This window comes from Gracilinanus agilis, chromosome 4 (genome assembly GCF_016433145.1).
Source record: "Gracilinanus agilis isolate LMUSP501 chromosome 4, AgileGrace, whole genome shotgun sequence".
NCBI lineage: Eukaryota > Metazoa > Chordata > Mammalia > Didelphimorphia > Didelphidae > Gracilinanus > Gracilinanus agilis.
In genome coordinates, this window is record NC_058133.1 from 26,009,004 (window position 1) to 26,030,388 (window position 21,385).

Genomic DNA, 21,385 nt, shown 5'->3' on the forward strand with positions numbered 1-21,385 from the left:
CCAGCAAAAAAGCCCGAGGAGGAGGAGGAAGAGGAGGAATCAGACAGGCAGAAGAAGAACCAGGAGACAGCCAGAGCCCATGGAAAGAGCCATGAATGGTGATTCATTCTGAAGGGAGTCAAGAAGGAAAGAAGCTGGAAACACTCACTTCTCCCCAGTTTCTCTGCAGACATGGCAGTCCATGGGGTGGAACACAGCATCTAATGTCATACGTTTGAGATATGTTGGTGGGTTCTCCAGAACTATCTTTTTCTTTGTTATAAGAGATAATAATGGCCAATAATCACAACAGATATTTCTAGAGCACTTTAAGGTTGGAAAAAGCTTTTCATGAGGTAGATGATATTCCGATTGTCCCCCCTTTTAACAGACCAGGCCATTGTTGGTCAGAGGTGAGGAGATTTGCCCAGGGAGTGTCCAGACCAGCAACTAAACCAAGTCTTCTTGACCCCAAGTCCTTAGCCTGCCCCATGACAGTATTAGGCTGCGCTAACTCACCATACACGTAGCCGACACAGGCCTGCTCTACTTCCGAATAAGAGATGCGGGCATCAGCTAAAGCCTTCAGGCCTACAAAGAAAAAAAATGGATTTTAACAAAAAAGACTGTCAACAGTCACAACATTTTTTCTTTATTTGAGTCAAAAATTAAGTTCTAGCAATTCTCCAAAGCCTAAACAGCAAATATGCCTCCAAGCATTCTCTTGAAGTCATGCTTCCTACAGGTATTTTCAATCTAATTAATGATCCTAATTTCAGTATAATTCATTAATGAGCAGTTTAAAGTAAGTCAAGGAAGGAGAAAACCAGCAGCCGGCTAACCTTGATTGATATAGGTCAAAGTCCCAGAAGCCTCAGGTGGCAGCTCTACTAGGCCAATGGTCTTTGGGTAACCTCCACCCCTAGAGAGGAAGCATTTTAGCCCCACCACCACCAGCCAGGTCCTGAGGGAGGGGAGAGAAAGGAGAACGAGAGCAGGGTGGCCAGCAGCCAGGAACGAAGGACTGAAGCTACGACCAGCAAAGTCCCTCCACTGCGGGGTACGCCAGAGAACACGGGAGCACCCCCTATCATGGAGATCTCCAGGCTGGGGCCTCTCTTCCAGGGATAATGACCCTCCTCCTAGGCACAAGCGGAGCAGGGCAATACCAAGTAAGTCCCCAAAGGGGATGGCGAATCTCACCATGCAACAGGAGCCAAAGCCTGCTCTTGCAGTTAGACAACAAAGTACTTAAGATGTGTTCGGACAGATGCTTTTTGCACAAGGATCATGAAAACAGTCTGTCTGAATGCTTCCCTGTCATCGCCCTCTTAGGGAGTCAGTCCACAGCACTAATTTAAAAGGTTCAATTTAAAGATACTCCTCTCTATCTTTTTAAAACACTCCTGTTATGGGGGCAGCTGGGTAGCTCAGTAGATTGAGAGCCAGGCCTAGAGACAGGAGGTCCTAGGTTCAAATCTGGCCTCAGACACTTCTCAGCTGTGTGACCCTGTGTGACCCCCATTGCCCACCCTTACCACTCTTCTGCCTTGGAGCCAATACACGGTATTGACTATAAGACAGAAGGTAAGGGTTTAAAAAAATAAAATAAAATAAAAAATAAAAAAATAAAAAGCACTCCTGTTTATTAGGCATAACTCAGTTTCCTAATCTTGTCCATGAATCAAAAGCACTCCTTTCACTAAACTAGGCAGGCAATCTTGATTTCCCATTTTAGATTAGGTTCCATTTTCAATTTCCAAACTACTCTTACCCTAAATAACTGAGTTTCACTTAAAATTATGTATTGGGGGTGGGGAGGTATTCATTAAAGTCCCTCTTGACTAAATAAAGGTGGGAGTACAATTTTTAGATCCCAACTGGGACAAGGGAATACAGAGGACTCTTCATTCCTAGATTTCTAGGATGTTTCTATTTCTAGGTCCAATGGGGTAAGTCAAACCTGTGTGCATAAGAGGGATCAAACTCACAAGGAAATGGGAGCCACTCAACCATAAATGACAGGGGCAGACAGCAGGCAAGGTAAGAGGGAACCCTCATACTCTAAAATCTTGCATTTCTCACCATTTAGCCCTGGTTAAACATCAACTTCAAAACTTGACTTTCAGCATTGGTCAAGTATAAATTGCAGATTGTTCAATTACCCACTCTGTGTACTGGATCTGAAATATTCTACCTTGAGCATCAGCTTTGAGCCAAATCTGCTTTATTAATTATTCCTATTGAATTGTGAGACATAATTAGTTACCTCTAGTGATCCTCCAATGTACCACATCCCCACCCTTGTATTTTCATTCCAGAAGAACAGTGAGATCTCCCCCACATTGACCAATGATGACAAGGTGGACAATGGGGGATCAAGGGACCTTCGCACTGGGGGCTCTGGCATTCCAGAAGAATCCCCCAAACCTGCACATGCTCCTTATTCCCTATGACGTACACATCAAGCCCCCAACATATCCACCTGAATTTGGCCGTGCCGATTTTCTGGAGTTTTCAGGAGAATGAAGACCTCTCTGGAATGGGAAAGACGACAAGCTTCCAGGCATAAATATGTCAAACCTGACACACACCTCCAATTTTGACTCAACACCTGGGGCTGCTACTCCATTACCTACTGGGCTATTCCATCACCCTGAGAGCTGCTACTCCCTCAGTCCAGGGCTCTGGAGCTGCTATTCCAACTGCTCCAGAGAGGCTACTCTCCTAGCCCCTGAGCTTGACCATCAGCCCTAAACCTACCTGATTAGCCCCCCACCCCAGACTATTCAACCAGCTATTAGACTATTATGCCACCCCTTCTTCAAATAAAATTCTTTTCTTACTTCTGATCTTAACAGAGTTTGAGCCTCCCATTCTTGGGGTGAGACCCTGCCTCAAACTTGGGTGTTTCTCCCACAACATAAAAATAATCCCTGTGGGCCCCATATTGCCTTTTTGTTGTAGTTCAGTGGTATCTGACTCTTTAAGACTCCATTTGGGTTTTCATGGCAAAGATACTGAAATGATTTGCCATTTCCTTCTCCAGATCATTTTTGACATGAGGAAACTGAGGTAAACAAGTACTTGCCCCAAGATCACACTGCTATTAAGTATCTGAGGCTACATTTGAACTCAGGACTTCCTGACTTTGGGCATGACACTGTATCCACCTAGGGGCTGTGAAGATGGGATTGATTCTCCTCTTACCTACTTTTAAATTTAATCAACCAAAAGCATAGACATCCCTACTTAACACTAAGTAGGGGAGGTCCACAGGCCACTTGCTAAAGTGGGTGACAACTCAGAATCAACTGGCCATCCCCTGGGCAATGCTAAGCAAATTTAAAGAATACAATTGGTCCCATAAACTGGAGGAAGGGACAAGAAAGGACATGATGCAAGAGGTCTTCATTCTAAATTTTTGGGTTGAAGGAGCTTGGACTGCAACTGTGGCTCTTGGATTGTTTCTGGTAAGACTGCTCCTGGATCTTCTCCCTCTGGATCTTCTCCAGGTAAGTGAAAAGCTGGCCTTCCTTTCCTGGCTTCTGGAGAGATTATTTCCAGAGAGGCCTCCTCTTCTTGGAGGAGGCCATGTGGATTGAACACTTGCTTAATTCAACACCAAGTCCTCTGGCTGAGGGGTTAAGGAGCTCTGTGTGGGTTGAGCCAGGAACCAGAGCACATTTAGATGATAAGCTAGACTTCTTATTCTACCCTCTTTCTCATTTCTCTACTTTCACTCTCTCCACCTTTTTTGTAAATAAAAGTTGCTAAAAGTCATTTTGAATTGAGCTGTATTAAATTTTAAAATCAGCATCCAAAGTATTATCTTAAAATTTTCATATATTTAGTCAAACCCCTTAATTAAATTCCTTACAGGGCCCCCTATACTGGCTTAGAAAACCACATGTTAACATTATCTCTGTTCTAGTGCACTTTGATTTATTTTGCTAAATACTTCCCAATTACATTTTAATATGGTTCTGTCCAGTCAGGAGTGTTGTAGGGCAAAATGCATCTTCAAGCCATACGTTTACACCTCTAATGGACACCACCTCACGATGGGCCGAGATGCACTGATTCTGAGATGATAACATCCAATTCTTGAAAATAAAAAAGACCTAAGGGCTTTGGTTCAGTCCTAATTGATGGCACTCTCAATGTCTGTCTGCCTCTCCTTCTCCTCCATAAAAAAAAAAGGAAATGAGGAATTTTAATTTGTTCATTTTCTAGTTTTTTTAAGTTGCATACCCAATTCATTAATCTCTGCCCTCCCTAACTTGTTAATATACACACTCAGTGACATAAATTTTCTCCTTAGAACTGCTTTAGCTGCATCCTATAGGTTTGGGTAAGAAGTCTCATCATTGTCATTGGCTTCAATGAAATTATTAATTGTTTCTCTGATTTGTTCTTTCACTAAATTATTTTGGAGAATCACATTATTTAATTTCCAATTAGTTTTTGGTTTGCCTCTCCATGTATTCTTACTAATAACTATTTTTATTGCATTATGATCTGATAAGGTTACATTTATTATTTCTGCTTTTTTGCATTTGTTTGCCATGTTTCTATGCCCTATTACATGGTCTATCTTTGTGAATGTTCCATGTGCTGCTGAAAAGGTGTATTCTTTTTTGTCCCTATTTATTTTTCTCCATATATCTATTAACTCTAATTTTTCTAGGGTTTCATTCACCTCTCTTATCTCTTTCTTATTTACGTTTTGGTTTGATTTATCTAGATCTGATAGGGGAAGGTTGAGGTCCCCCACTAGTATAGTTTTGGTATCTATTTCATTCTTATATATAATTGCCCAATTATATGGCAATAAATATAGCAATCTAGGTAATATGGATGAATATTTACAAAAATATAAACTGCCTCAATTAACAGCAGAAGAAATAGAATACTTAAATAAACCCATATCAGAAAAAGAAATTGAACAAGCCATCAAAGAACTCCCTAAGAAAAAAATCACCAGGGCCTGATGGATTCACAAGTGAATTCTAACAAACATTCAAAGAACAACTGATCCCAATACTATACAAATTACTTGATATAATAAGCAAAGAAGGAGTCCTTCCAAATTCCTTTTATTACACAAATATGGTACTGATTCCAAAGCCAGGGAGATCAAAAACAGAAAAAGAAAACTATAGACCAATTTCCCTAATGAACATAGATGCAAAAATCTTAAATAGAATACTAGCAAAAAAGACTCCAGCAAGTGATCAAGAGGGTTATCCATTCTGATCAAGTGGGATTTATACCAGGAATGCAAGGATGGTTCAACATTAGGAAAGCCATCCACATAATTGACCATATCAACAAGCTAACAAACAAAAATCACATGATTATCTCAATAGATGCTGAAAAAGCCTTTGACAAAATACAACACCCATTCCTATTGAAAACACTAGAAAGTATAGGAATAGAAGGACCTTTCCTAAAAATAATAAAGAGTATACATTTAAAACCATCAGCAAGCATCATCTGCAATGGGGATAAGTTAGAAGCATTCCCAATAAGATCAGGAGTGAAACAAGGATGCCCATTATCACCTCTATTATTTAACATTGTACTAGAAGCACTAGCAGTAGCAATTAGAGAAGAAAAAGAAATTGAAAGTATGAAAATAGGCAATGAGGAGACTAAGCTATCACTCTTTGCAGATGATACGATGGTCTACTTAAAAAATCCTAGAGAATCAACTAAAAAGCTAGTAGAAATAATCAACAACTTTAGCAAAGTTGCTGGATACAAAATAAATGCACATAAATCATCAGCATTTCTATATATTTCCAACACATCACAGCAGCAAGAGGTAGAAAGAGAAAAGCCATTTAAAATCACCCTAGACAATATAAAATATTTAGGAATCTATCTACCAAAACAAACACAGGAATTATACAAACACGACTACAAAAAACTCTCCAAACAATTAAAACTAGATCTAAACAATTGGAAAAATATTGAGTGTTCATGGGTAGGATGAGCTAACATAATAAAAATGACCATTCTACCCAAATTAATTTACTTATTTAGTGCCATACCTATCAAACTACCAAAAAACTTTTTTACTGAATTAGAAAAAATATAAAAAAGTTCATTTGGAAGAATAAAAGATCAAGAATATCAAGGGAAATAATGAAAATAACCATGAAGGAAGGTGGCCTAGCAGATATTAAACTATACTATAAAGCAGCAGTCACCAAAACAATATGGTACTGGCTAAGAGACAGAAGGGAGGATCAGTGGAATAGACTTGGGGTAAGTGATGTCAGCAAGACAGTCTATGATAAACCCAAAGAGCCCAAATTTTGGGAAAAAAATACACTATTTGACAAAAATTGCTGGGAAAATTGGAAAACAATATGGGAGAGATTAGGTTTAGATCAACATCTCACACCCTACAATACCAAGATAAATTCAGAATGGGTGAATGACTTTAGTATAAACAAGGAAACTATAAGTAAATTAGATGAACACAGAATAGTGTACTTGTCAGATCTCTGGGAAAGGAAAGATTTTAAAACCAAGCAAGAGTTAGAAAAAATTACAAAATGTAAAATAAATAATTTTGATTATATTAAATTAAAAAGGTTTTGTACAAACAAAAACAATGCAACCAAAATTAGAAGGGAAACAACAAACTGGGAAAAAATCTTTATAACAAAGAATTCTGACAGAGGTCTAATTACTCAAATATACAAAGAACTAAATCAGTTGTATAAAAAATCAAGTCATTCCCTAATTGATAAATGGGCAAGGGACATGAATAGGCAATTTTCAGATAAAGAAATCAAAACTATCAATAAGCACATGAGAAGGTGTTCTAAATCTCTAATAATTAGAGAAATGCAAATCAAAACAACTCTGAGGTATCACCTCACACCTAGCAGATTGGCTAAAATGACAGCAGGGGAGAATAATGAATGTTGGAGGGGATGTGGCAAAACTGGGACATTAATGCATTGCTGATGGAGTTGTAAAACTGATCCAACCATTCTGGATGGCAATTTGGAATTATGCCCAAAGAGCACTAAAAGAATTCCTGCCCTTTGATCCAGCCATACCATTGCTGGGTTTGTACCCCAAAGAGATCACAGATAAAAAGACCTATACAAAAATATTTATAGCTGCATTCTTTGTGGTAGCAAAAAATTAGAAAACAAAGATATGCCCTTCAACTGGTGACTGGCTGAACAAATTGTGGTATATGCTGGATGGAATACTATTGTGCTCAAAGGAATAACAAACTGGAGGAATTCCATGTGAACTGGAAAGACCTCCAGGAATTGATGCAGAGTGAAAGGAGCAGAGCCAGAAGAACACTGTACACTGAGACTGATACACTGTGGTACAATCAATTGTAATGGACTTCTGTACTAGCAGCAATGAAATGATCCAGGACAATTCTGAGGGATTTATGGGAAAGAACGCTACCCACATTCAGAGGAAGAACTACAGGAGTGGAAACACAGAAGAAAAACAACTTCTTGAACACATGGATTGATGCAGACATGATTGGGGATGTAGACTCGAAACGACTACACTAATGCAACTATCAGTAATATGTAAATATGTCTTGATGGATGACACATGTTAAAACCAGTGGAAATACACATCAGCTATGGGGGGGGGAGTGTTTGGGAGGGGTGAAGGGGAAAGTAAGAACATGAATCATGTAACCATGGAAAATTTTTCTAAAAAAAATTTAAAAATTAAAAAAAAAAAGGCAATGAAATGGGCTGTGTTAAGAGTGAAGTACAGCGTCAAAGTAAAAATAAAGGAGAGAAACCCAGGGCTGGGAGGGAGAAGGGATACGAGAGAGGAGAGAGAGAAGGGAGCTCTCTAAACAGCTGAAAAGCTGTCATGCAGAAGGAAGACTCCATTTCTCTTTGGTGACTCCAGGAGACAGAATTGGTACCAATCATCCCCAGGGGTAGAGATTTCAGTCCAGTTTCTAGAAGAATGCTCCAGAGAGCTGGTCTGTCCCCCAAATCGAAGAGGCTGCTCTGTGGAGTTACTAAACTCTAGAATCAAGGTTCCAAGCTGAGGCTAAAGGACCACTTGCTCGGGATACTTCCATATCATAATCACTGCAGCTGCTGTGGCCAGTGAAGTGATCCTTCCAGATTTACAAACCCCCTCACCTACATTTATCCAATTTAAGCTTTACCGCAATCCCAAGACAGATACTATACGTGTTGTCCCCATTTTATAGATCAGGAAATTGAGACCCAGAGAGGCAAGTGATGTGCTCAGAGTCAAACAACTATGTTGTGGGCTCAAATCCCAGGGCTCCCTGACTCAACTCACTCCACCACACTGTCTCTCTAGGGTGAATAGGTGGATGGATAGCCTCTAAGGTCTCTTTTGAGACTATGAACCCAATGCATACCCAATACCACACACCAAAGAGAAAATGAGGAGCATATGCCACCTTTATTTAGCCCAAAGTCAGGAACACAGCACCAGCCTGTGCCCTTCTGACACAATGGCAGAAAAAGAATCCCCTCATTGGGCTCATTTAACACAACTTCAAATTGATTTTGTCTTCCAGTTGGGAGAAAGGTTCTCATTTTAGTTACACCCTCTCCTAGAGGGACTAAGAAATAAGGTCCTGCTGGTCCTTCCCAACTCTCTTCTCTTTCTTTCCCTCATAATTCTTCCCCACAGAATAAGAGCTAACATGGAAATAGTGCCTGAAGGTTTGCAAAATGTCTTACGGAGATTATCTTATTTGATCCTCACAACCACCCTGGGAAGTAGGTGCTAATATCATCCTCATTTTACAGATAATAAAACTGAGGCTTGGGGAGATTTGAGGGCCTGGTAGGATTCACACTCAAGTCCTCTTGACTCCAAGTCTAGCTCTCTCTACACCCAGCTGCAGAAGACGGAGGGTCATAGGCACCCAGGTAGTAACCACTCTACTGATAATGCAGCTACCAAAAATGCAGTAAGGATGGCCTGATCCCAAGTGAAACGTCCTCCTCCAGCTCTCCAAGATGTCACATGCCCTCCTGGACATGCTGCCAGACTGGGCAGCTGCAGTGCCACCCCACCCCTGAGGACTTAGGACCATCTATATTACATGTGAGGAAAGACCAAAGGTCCATTTTCTTCATCAGATCATTACCTGCTTCTTTCGCCAAGTCAGGATAGTCTACTGAATCCTGAAGACCAGGCTTCTGAAACTAGAAAAAGAGGGGCAAGCAATCAGTACAAGTGCCACGTCTCCATTTGCACATCCGAGTCACTTAGATGCTAAAAGTACCATTTTAAAGAAATGGGAGGGGGCAGCAGGGTAGCTCAGTGGATTGAGATTCAGGCCTAGAGATGGGAGGTCCTAGGTTCAAATCTGACCTCAGACACTTCCTAGCTGTGTGACCCTGGACAAGTCACTTGACCCCATTGCCTACCCTTACCACTCTTCTGCCTTGGAGCCAATAAACAGTATTGACTCCAAGACAGAAGGTAAGGGTTTAAAAAAAAAAAGAAATGGGAATCCATTTTCCTATTTTAATAATGATTGCAGCTTAGGGAGCAAAGATACTGGTAATTTACTTCAGGCACTGCTTACTAAGTTCAAAGGTCTTTAAAAGTGGGCTAAGAGCCAGGGGAGGAAGATGGAGAGGGAGGCGGAGAAGCTCTGGGAGGTAGAGACCCCAGGCCCAGCTGGAGATGGGCACAGAACAACAAACGCATTTTCTTGGCTTGTGAGCTCATTCATTTCCTTGGTTCTGCCTTGTTAAAGCTCAAGGCTTTGTAATAAGTTGCTGACCCTCGATTCGCATGTCCATTTGATAGCTTGTTTTCATTGATGGTTATTGAGTTGATCAAATGTTTGATAGTAATTATCATCTTCAGCTGGTATAGCCAAGGGTTATCTTTGAACCTCCTGGTATGGGCGTATGCCAAAATGAGCTAAAGCACGAAGAGACAGAACCCACACGAATTCTACTTACCAAGGGGACCCTTTGGAAATCAAAGTAGCATATGATCCTGTCCCCAAGCCCCCTTCACTTTTTTCTCTTAGGATTCTTGATACCAGCCTTAATAGTTTCTGCTCCTTTTCTGCCTAATTCTACATCCAAGATACACCCATATACTCCCAAGATTCTACCCAGCCCCCTTATTTCCTAACCTCCAGATGCTATGGCTGACTAAATGACAGAGTTCTCATTAAGCCTCTATTCGGTCCCAGGCATCATGCTAAGCATGATGGGGATACAAATTCAAGCAAGAAGACAGCATCTACCCTCAAGAATCTTGTGCTCTCTCTCTGTCTTTCTCTGTCTCTCTCTCTGTCTCTCTCTGTCTCTCTCTCCTTTTCTCTCTCTCTCTCTCTGTCTCTCTCTGTCTCTCATTCTCTCTCTTTCTGTCTCTCTCTCTCTCTCTCTCTCTCTCTCTCTCTCTCTCTCTCTCTCTCTCTCTCTCTNTCTCTCTCTCTCTCTCTCTCTCTCTCTCTCTCTCTCTCTCTCTCTCTCTGTCTCTCATTCTCTCTCTCTCTGTTTCTCTCTCTGTCTCTCTCTCTGTAAAGATGTTTTATTTTCCCGTTTGCATGCAATAACAAATTTCCACATAAGTTTTCTGAAGCTAAAAGATCCAAATGTTCTCCCTCTCTCTCTTCCCTCCCCCTTCAGAAGTGGCGAGCAATCCAATCTGGGTTATACACGTAGGATCATGCAAACTCGATCTCCATATTGTTCATCCTTATAAGAGAACAATCATATAAACCAAAACTCCAAAATAAAAACGCAAATAATCTGTAGTGAAGAATAGTATGCTTTGATCTGCTTTCTGATTCCAACAGTTCTTTCTCTGGAGATGGAGAGAGGTGCATAGCAGCATTCTTTGACCTAAGTCAAGAAGCTTTTGTTCTAATGATAGAAACATCTAAAGGGGGTGGGGGTGGGGGAGTGCCATCACAAGGCTTGAAAACGTGCTGGAAGTCCATTAGGGCCTGGATCTCAGGGCCAGAGAAAGGGCAAGGTCAGGCGTAGGGAGCAGCCCATAGGCCAGGTTATCCAGAAAGTAGAATGTCTGAAATCAGTCTGAAATCAGACTGGGAAGGGCTTTCAATGCCAAGCAGAAGCGAAGCTCCTTAGGGAGGGGAGTGATATAATCAGACTTAGAGAAGGAAGAAAAAGAGGGAAGGAAGAAAGATGACACATTTTGGCCCCTCCAGGCCCTCAAACTAGAATCAGCCAACAAGTATTTATTGTCATAGGAGGAACACAAGGTTATTGGGGAGGGAGGATAACAGCATGCATATACAAGATGTCCCAAACACCCAGAATCCTTCCCATACATCCTCTGGGGAAAGGCTGAACACATTAGGCTTTACAAATGTAATGGAATATTATTGGAAGGAATGCTTTCAAGGAAACTCGGGAAGATTCAGAAAAAGTGATGCAGCCTCTTTGTGATGGCAAAGAATTGGAAATGATGGGGATGCCCATCACTGGGGAATAGCTGAACAAATTGTGTTACATGTGGGTGATGGAATACTATTGTTCTAAGAAATGATAAGCAAGATGATTTCAGAACACATCAGCGAGACCTACATGAACTGATGCAGAGCAAAATAAAAGCACTGGAAGAACACTATACACAATAACAGCAATATTGGACCATGATTGTCTGTAAAAGCTTGGCTGCTCTCAGCAATGCAATAATCTGGGCTAATCTTGAAAGACATGACGGGGAATGCTCTCCACCTCCAGAGAAAGAACTGTTGGAGTTGTTTTTCACATCGGCGTATTTAGGGTTTTATTTGGGGGGTTGGGTTATGTATAATTATGCTCTTGACCAATGGCCAAAATGGAAGTATGTTTTGCATGACAATAAAATTTTAAAAATATAAAAATATGTCCTGGGTTCAAATCTGGCCTCAGACACTTCCCAGCTGTGTGACCCTGGACAAGTCACTTGACCCCCATTGCCTACCCTTACCACTCTTCTGCCTTGGAGTCAATACACAGTATTGACTCCAAGATGGAAGGTAAGAGTCTAAAAAAAAAAAAAAAATATATATATATATATATATATATATATAAATAACAAAAAAGTGATGCAGGGGGAAGTGGGCAGACCCAAGAGAATAATCTATATCATAACATGGCATTGTAAAGCCTAAAGAACTCTGATCAATGCCATGACTATTCCAGAGGACTAAAGTCTGCTGCTCACCCCCTGAGAGTGGGGATGGATTCAGGAGGCAGCACAAAGTGGGGGGGCCCGCTCAGCACAGCCACAAGAGCATCTGTTTTTTTTTTAATTTTAAACCCTTAACTTCTGTGCATTAACTCATAGGTGGAAGAGTGGCAAGGATAGGCAATGGGGGTCAAGTGACTTGCCCAGGGTCACACAGCTGGGAAGTGTCTGAGGCTGGATTTGAACCCAGGACCTCCCGTCTCTAGGCCTGGCTTTCCATCCACTGAGCTATCCAGCTGCCCCCAGGAGCATCTGTTTTGACTATGCTCCATTATATAAAGGTTTTGCTTTTTCTTGGGGAGGGGGGAATGAGGAGAGAGAAGCTACAGAGAAGCTTTGCCCTCCTCCCAAAAAGAGAAAAGGTAATTAAAGTTCACAGAAACATGTTTTTGAAGTGCACAGAAGAGATAAGACTAAAGACCGAAGGAATGACAGCCAAGTAAAACAATGTTAAAAGTACAGTTTGCCAATAAACAATTAGAAGTGAATGTCACAAAATTATAAAGAACAAACATGGCCCAAAAAAAGAGATTGAAGAAAACACCCAATTCCACTCTTTTGCAGAGGGGGAAGGTCCATGGATGGAGATGGAATATCCTGTATATTTTCAAACTTTTGATGTAAATTGATTGGTTTGGTAAATTTATCTTCCCTTCTCCTCTTTCTTTTCTTTTTTAAAGCCTTCACCTTCTATCTTGGTATCAGTTCTAAGAAAGAAGAGCAGCAATAGCTAGGCAGTTGGGATTAAATGACTTGCCCAGGGTCACGCAGCTAAGACGTGTCTGAGACCACTTTTGAACCCAGGTCCTTCCAACTCCAGGCCTGGTGCTCTATCCATTGTGCTACCTAGCAGCTCCTCTTTTTTCTTCTTTAAAAAATACTATTTGCTATATGGGATAGCTCTTGGTAAAGGGTGAAGAGATACTAGGAGAAATTCTGTCAATGTAAAAACAAAAGATATCAACAGGGGCAGCTGGGTATCTCAGTGGATTGAGAGTCAGGCCTAGAGACGGGAGGTCCTAGGTTCAAAACCGGCCTCAGACACTTCCCAGTTGTATGACCTTGGGCAAGTCACTTGACCCCCATTGCCCACCCTTACCACTCTTCCACTTATGAGTCAATACAGAGAAGTTAAGGGTTAAAAAAAAAAAGATATCAACAAGAAGTTATTCTTTTTTTTTTTTTTTTTTACCCCTTACCTTCCATCTTAGAATCAATACTGTATATTGGTTCCAAGGCAGAAGCTAGTAAGAGGTGGGCAAAGGAGTTCAAGTGACTTGCCCAGGGTCACACATGTAGGAAGTGTCTGAGGTCAGATTTGAATCTAGAACCTCCCATCTCTCGGCTTGGGTATCCATCCACTAAGCCATCCAGCTGCCCCCAACAAGTTATTCTTTAAAAAGTAATCTGCTTATTCTATACTTAAGAAGAAAATACAATTGTACACACCGGAAATGTACAGTTTTATCTACTCATTTTCTGGTCTACTTTGTACATGGAAGTGCCCATTTTACTTGATAATTGCGAAATTCAGAATTTTATAAAAAGGGAATAAACAAAAAATTGAATAGTCAGGGAAGGAGAGATAGAAAGAAACTTTCCTGCCAAAAAGAAAAAAAAATTCAAATCTGATCTCAGACAGACTGTTCTTCTGCCTTGGAACCAATACTTTGTACTGATTCTAAGATGAAAGGTAAGGGTTAAAAAAAAAAAAAGGCTATAGATTCCTCTGACAAGAGAAATCTTCAAAGTGGAAACTGAGACCAGATAGCCACTACAGGCTCCTCCAGGGAAAAAAGGAAGACTCTGTATACTACCAGGAGGCCAAAAAGTCATTAATCTGTGTTTTCACGATAGAATAAAAAAGTTTATTCACAATGGCCAACTACTGGTATAACAAATCAGAATTCTGGAGTTGAAGGGAACCTCAACAGAAGGGAAAAGAGACACCCTGGCAAGTGTAGTTATTGCTAAGGGGGACAGTAAAAAGTAGAAGTCTCCTGCATCCTATTAGTTGCTGGAGGTAGTAGGATATGCAAAAGATATTTGAACTTTGAAAGTGAGCTGAGAAAGGGAATGAAAAGGGAGGAAAAAAATCAATGATTGTCCATTGAAATTTTTAAATTTAATTTTTCAATAATGACATTTTTCCTCAATTGTATGTAAAACAATTTTAACTTTTTTTGAAATTTGAATTCCAAATTCTCTTCCTCTTTTAATCTTTAAAAAGATCTGTGAGTAAAGATTCACATATAGTATACTACATAACTACAGCTATTGTGCCCCACAATAGAAAAGAAGAATCCATGAGGCAAGATCTACAAGACAATGGTAGACAGTGTCTAGAGAATAGCCCTTACCACTCTTCTGCCTTGGAACTTACCATCAACTCTAAGAAAGAAGGTAAGGGTTTTTATAAAAATGAAAATTAGACAGCCGGAGGAGGTGAATCTAGGCAATATGGCAGCAATCAAGAGGAAGCGGCATGGAGGAGGAGGTCCTGAGGTGAAGAAGCCGAAAGGGAAGGGGAAAAAGGCCAGAGCTCCAGCCAAACCACTCACTCTGGCTCCAGGGAAGGCAGAGGAGGAAGAGGAGTACCCCATCCCGTCCTGTCTCCAAGGGTAAATGGAAGAATAAGGAACGAGTTCTTATCTTCTCATCAAGGGGAATAAATTTCAGACCAAGACACTTAATGCAAGATTTAAGAACATTGATGCCTCATTCTAAAGCAGATAACAAAATGGACTGGAAGGACAAATTGTTTGTAATTAATGAGGTCTGTGAAATAAAAAACTGGAGGAAGAGAATTTGGAATTCAATGTATCTATTTTGAAGCTAAGAAAAAACAGGATCTCTCTATGTGGCTTTCAAATTCACCTCAAGGACCTTCAGCTAAGTTCTTAGTTCAGAATATTCATACTTTGGCAGAGTTAAAGATGACTGGAAACTGTTTAAGAGGTTCTCGTCCTCTTCTGTCTTTTGATCCTACTTTTGATGAATCGCCACATTATTCTTTGATAAAAGAACTCCTTATTCAGATTTTTGGTACTCCTCAATACCATCCCAAGAGCCAACCATTTGTTGACCATGTGTTTACCTTCACCCTTATGGACAATAGGATCTGGTTTCGTAACTATCAGATCATAGAGGAAGATGCAGCTCTTGTAGAAATTGGACCTCGTTTTGTCTTGAATCTCATAAAGATTTTCCAAGGCAGCTTTGGAGGACCAACTTTATATGAAAATCCACACTATCAGTCACCTAACATGCATTAGTGTATAGTGAGAATGGCCACAGCTGCAAAATACAGGGAGAGACAACAAGTCAAAGATGTACAGAGGCTCAAGAAGAAAGAAGATAAAACTATTATTCCAGAAGATCCTACTGATGATGTTTTAAAGACACCAGCTGAAGAAAAGCCAGTGGAAATACTCTTTGTGAAACCAGAGCCCAAAGTCAGTTTGAAAACAAAAAAGAAAAAGATACACGAAAGACAAAGAAAAAGGAAGCAGAAGGCTTTGAAGGCTAAGAAAACAGAGTGAATCTGTAGAAACAAATAATGTTCCATTATTTTTTATTTATTTTGCACTCAGTATGTCAATACTCTTTTGTTATCTAGGACTTTGGTACTATACATGCTTAGAGGAAAGGAAAGAGATACAAATCTAGTGCCCAAAGGGTTTGATGGAAGATCTTTTTGGTTGTCTTATTTTTTTTTTTCAATAAAATAAAATGCCACAAGAGTCTAAGGGTACATCGATTTTTCTTAGGATGCTTTTTGATAACTCAGAATGAATAATTTACTAACAAGGAAAGCTATTTAAAACATGTGCTTATAAAGGATTTAATTGTGTAACACTTAATAACTATTAGAATACTTTTTTGTAAAGCTGGCTTAAGATTCAAATACATATTATTGAGCACTAGTGTGTATCATACTGCTAAGTGCTGAACTTGTCAGTTACTCAGCAGGCATTTAAGTACTTCTTATGTGCCAGGAACGTATTAAAGCACAAGAGGGAATCAAAGAAAAAGCAAAAACAGTTCCTGTTCTCCAGATGCTCACATATTATAATGGGGGGGAGGGCGGGGAGGTTGCCTATATAAATCAGAAGATACAAGGCAAATAGAGAAGAGATGGAAAGTAACTTAGAAGGGAGAGTGGTGGGAATGGCCTGCTGGGGAAATTGCCCATGATTTGAGTCTACAAGGAAGCCAGGGATCCAAGAGTCAGAGTTCAGGAGGGCAAGAGCATTTCAAGCAACAGTCATGGGGAAATGGAGTGCTGTGTGCAAGGATTAGCAAGTAAGACCAGAATGCCTGGATCTTTATGTGAGAGAGGAGGAAAATGTAAGAAGATTTAAAAAAAATTTTTTTTATTTTTAAAAATAAATAAATAAATAAAATTAAAATTAAAATTAAAAAACAACAACAACACAACAGCAGCAGCAGCAGCAGCCAGATGGCTCACTGGATAGAAAGCCAGACCTACCAACAGGAGATCTTGGATTCAAATATGACCTCAGCTACTCCCTACCTGTATGACCCTGGGCAAGTCACTTGATCCCAAATGCCTAGCCTTTAATACTTGTCTGCCTTGGAACTGATACTTAGTATTGCTTCTAGGACAGAAGGTAAGGGTTTTTTTTAGTTGGTTTGTTTTTTAATTGTCTAGAGCAGTGATGGCAAACCTATGGCACAGGTGCCAAAGATGGCACGCAGAGCCCTCTCTGTGGCGACACAGCTGCCCTCTCCCCCCCCCCCTGTTGGAAGTGAATTTCTCTCTCTATTATGTTGCCTTTTTTTTATAACATCATCTCTCAGCGACTGGGAGGTCAAAGACCTGTGTATTTGGAATTCAGGGGGTCCCATTAAAAGTATTTTACGGACTTCCTGTGGACATGTGGGAGACTTTGAAACTACATTTTCCATGATCCAATGGGTTTCCGGTTTTGGGCATGGTGACGTCCAATGTATAGCGCAGCTTAAATTCAGAGGTTGGCCTTGAGACGACCTCTTTGGCTACTGAAGGAAGATGGGAGGAAATGCGGACGGGCAGCATTTTTAAAAATAGTCAGGCATGGTCATATATATTTTTATCAACATAGCCATGGAAATTAAAATATTATTTTTCCTCATAATATCAGCCTTTATCATTTTTTATCCTTACAGACTACTGAATAAATTCAGGTATAGATAAGACCTCATAGAAAGGAAGTTAAAGAACCAAGGAACCAATGAAACAGGAAACTAATTCCACAGGCACTGCCCTGCCTGGGTGGCCCAGGCAAATTAAGAAACTATGGTTGGTTCCTGAGATATGACATGTGAAAGCTAGTGGGTAGAGAAAAGAGCTTATAAGTGGAGACCAGGTGGTCTTTGGGATCTTCTGACTGGAGCGTGGAGATTGGAGGAACCCTTGTCAGTAGCTAGCTTCAATCCATCATGGTGGCCAATAGATTAGTAAACTAAGTTTCTCTCTACTTCTCCCCTACCTTTCCCTCTCTTTACTACTACCTTGATTTACTAAAATTATTAAGCTGCTAGCAGGCTCATAATTCTAATTATTATACCCCCAAGTTTGTTACTAAAAAAGCAGGATGGGCAGACCTGCTCCCTTCCTCCCTCCACCTTGCCTGACAACATTTTTTCACATCCCCCACCCCTCTGCCCAGCAGCCCAATGGGAGCTCACAGGGGCTAAGATGGGTGGCTGCTCACAGGCATCACAGCTAGAGGGGAGCAGAGGGCTCAGACCACTCTCCTCCCCCTCTCTATACTTCCTGGGGACATTCTTCACCTCACCCATCCCTCCACCCAGCAACCCAATGGGAGCACTTTCTCCCTCCCCTGTGTGGGGTAAGGGGGAGGCAGGGCATGCTTGGCATTTGGTGTGAGGTAAGGGCAGGCTGGTACATCACTGAGTCTGGGGCGGGGGGCGTTAAGAGCAAGGCATGGCAATCCATCTCCAAAAGGTTTACCATCACTGATCTACAGGGAAGGTATCCTAGAATATATGCCTTAGAGGCTTTGATTACATGAGAAAAGAGAGAAACCAGATAAATAATTAGAAGGGTGAAGGGTCTAGAGCAAAAAGAAAGAAAGGACAATGGAAGGAGTGAAAGAAATCATTTTTAGAAATGGGCACAAAAATTTTTTAAACTAATGAACAGGACTAGTTGAAGTCAAGGAGAGGAGAGGAAAGAGAACTCTCTTGACTGAGAAGAAAAAAGGGGGAGAATTATATAACCAGTTAAAAGTGAGAGGGAAAAAGAAACTAATAAATGAAGACTCAAAGTGAAAGGATTAACAAGTTCTGCAGGTAATAGTAGCCTGCCCACCTGGAAAAGAGCTTCAAGGAAGACAGAATAGCTTCTTCAAGAAGGGCCTCCACTTGCAAGAGTGATCATGCCGTATTCTGCATGTCCCCAGAGAGAATGAGAAACAGCCAAGAGACATATTTAGGTTTGAAGGAAGGAGAAACTTCCTAAAGATTGGAGGTCAGCTACAAGTGGCGGGGGTGGCCTCAGAGGTTGTAAGTTCCTCCTTGTTAGACTTCTGCACACATTGACTAGCCTGGCAGGTCACTGAGCTCCTTTACAACTCCTGCCATGCTGTGAGCGATGCTCTGAAGGTGACAACAGCTGGCACATCTGGGCCTGGCTGGATGAATACATAGTGAAGCCCACTAGGGAAACCACCAGAATGCAGAACACCATACAAGTGTCACATAATATTTGAGGTAGAAGAGAGCCAAGGAGCCACTGAATCTCCATGTTGGAAGTACCTCCAGAAGTCATGGTCTACCCCCCAAGTCTGAGTACTGTCCTGAACCTAAAACTTATTAAAATGTAATTGGGATGGGGTAGCTGAGTAGCTCAGTGGATTGAGAGTCAGGCCTAGAGATGGGAGGTCCTAGGTTCAAATCTGGCCTCAGACACTTCCCAGCTGTGTGACCCTGGGCAAGTCATTTGACCCCCATTGCCCACCCTTACCACTCTTCCACCTAGGAGCCAATACACAGAAGTTAAGGGTTTAAAAAAAATGTAATTGGGAAAAGGCAGCCAGGCAGAAGGTCCTGGGTTCAAATCTGGTCACAGACACTTCCTAAGTTGTGACCCTGAGCAAGTCACTTGACCCTAATTGTCTAGCCCTTCTTTTAGTATCTTTGAGTAGGGATTCTAGGACAGAAGGTAAAGATTAGTAAGCAGGCTCAGGGGATAGAGTGACAACTGAAAGAGACCCTGCCTGAATGGAGCTTGTATTCTACTGGTCTTTGGGCCCTACTTATGCTAGATCAGGCTAGAGACCATCTAGTTCTAATGTGAAAGAGGAGGGATTTGGGGTCTCAGAGAGGCTCAGAGAGCTGCCAGTGATCCCGGGCTAGCCGGCTAGGATAAGTGCTCAGTCGGCACCTCCTCTGCGCCAGGACCACCAAGTGTGGGAGGGAGAAACACAGCAGAAACAGACTGGTGTCAACCTGGGAAGGATTTGCAGGCCAAACAGAAGAGCAGACCCAGGGCTTGGATCCCCGAGGCTGGCCTCCTCTTGACCCCAGGCTCCAACAGATCGGAAACTCCAAGTTTTGCCCAGGATGTTTCAGAGGACTTTGTTCCCAGGCACACAAGAGGTGCCTAATCAATGCTTGGCCTTGATTCCTCCCCCTCATCCCCAGTATCCGATTGCCAAAAGCGGCTGCTTGTAGCCACATCACATCTCTGGAACAAGCCCACTCCTCCCCTCCGACAACCCTGCCCCCACACTGGTGCCTCAAGTCTCTCCCCGCTCCAGTCCTGGACTAGATTACGCCATCCCCCTAATGAATAAACTCCAGGCGCTACCTATCACCTGCGGGATCGCTACACCATCTTCCATTTGCCCTTCAAAGCCCTTTAGGAGCGGTCCCGCCGCCCGGGCTCCCTCCATGTGACACTGGTTTCATCTCCAGACTCCGGGAGTTTCCCCTGGACGTGCGGATACCCGAAGGGCAGTTCATCCTCATTTCTGCTCCCACCTCCTCCAGGAAGCCTTTCCCTGCCCTCCTCATTCCCGGGCCTTCCCTCGGGTCCGTTAACCCCACTGTGTGAACCCGGTCTACCACGCCGTTACCTTGGTCATCCCCACGCCCACCACGAATACGCGTTGGGAGCCAATGCTGGGCAACGGGTGGGCGGCGGCCATGGCGGACATTTTGATCTGATGGACCTCTGGGATAGACTGAGCCAAGGAGTACCGACTTCAAAAAGGGCAAAGGGGGCGGGGCGGGGCCGTGCGTCATCAGGAACTCAGGGACTGGGAGCGCATGCGCAGAATACACTTGGGCGCCCATCTCAGCCTGGGGATGGGTGTGCGCATGCGCATGCTCTAAATTGCTCCCTAGCCTCACCTTACTCCCAACCTCTGGGTGCAGTTGGCGCCGCGGCCGCCTCCTATTCCCTGGCTGTTCTCTGTAGGCGTGCATGCAATCAACCAATCAATGACTAAATGTTTATTAAGCTCCTGCTATGTGCCAGGCCCCGTGCTCGACTATGGAGATATGAAGACAGGCAAAAGACAGCCCTCGCCCCCAAGGAGCTCCCAGTCTGATGAAGGAGCAACAATCAATCAGTGTTTATTAAGCCTTGGCCGCTGTATGCCAGGCACTGAGCCAAGGGCTTTACGAACAGCATCTCTTCTGAAAGGAGGAGCAGCTATTGGGCACTCAGGCTGCTGTTTGGGATAGTAGCCTCGAACCTAACCCATGCTTGCCAGCCCCTGGCAGCACCCGGAGCCCGAAGCCCCACTTCAAAGCGTCTCTCCCCCCCTCCCCCCCGCATACGCCTCCTCAGCAGTCATTCTCTTTCGCTAAATGACTTGTTTCAGGACCTCGGCCAGGTCCCAGAACCCCCTTCGCTCTCGGACTCCAGCTTCGGTGCTGGCTGCCCCCTTCCAAACCCTAGCGAGGAAATGGGAGCAGCCAAAAGGCCGATCAGAGGCTTGGGCTTTCGGTGAGGAGGGTCAGAGAGGAACTGACTGAAAGTCTACGAAGCCCCTGCAGGTGCATGAAATACACATCTGGGTCTGACCCATCTCGGTGTGGTTCGCAGGGAAGCCAGACCTGTTTTGTTCCCCAGTCAAAGGAATGAGACCTCTGAGAGAAAAGGGGGGAAATGGAAGAGAAGAGGGCTCCTTCCCTG

General features: G+C 42.5%; 1 protein-coding gene and 1 pseudogene across 1 annotated transcript in view; one reads left to right on the plus strand and one right to left on the minus strand.

Annotated features, from left to right (window-relative positions):
- Nucleotides 1-20,413, minus strand: part of SCP2 (sterol carrier protein 2) — a 77,044-nt gene extending 56,631 nt beyond the window's left edge. The window contains exons 1-3 of the mRNA XM_044676218.1: nucleotides 20,319-20,413; nucleotides 9,131-9,188; nucleotides 499-570 (exon numbers count right to left, since the gene is read on the minus strand). Of these exons, the coding sequence (XP_044532153.1) occupies nucleotides 499-570; nucleotides 9,131-9,188; nucleotides 20,319-20,399 (211 nt within the window). The 5' untranslated portion in view covers nucleotides 20,400-20,413. The remainder of the gene's footprint in view (nucleotides 1-498; nucleotides 571-9,130; nucleotides 9,189-20,318) is intronic.
- On the plus strand, nucleotides 14,671-15,752 carry LOC123247350 (annotated as a pseudogene).
- Nucleotides 20,414-21,385: the final 972 nt, after the last annotated feature.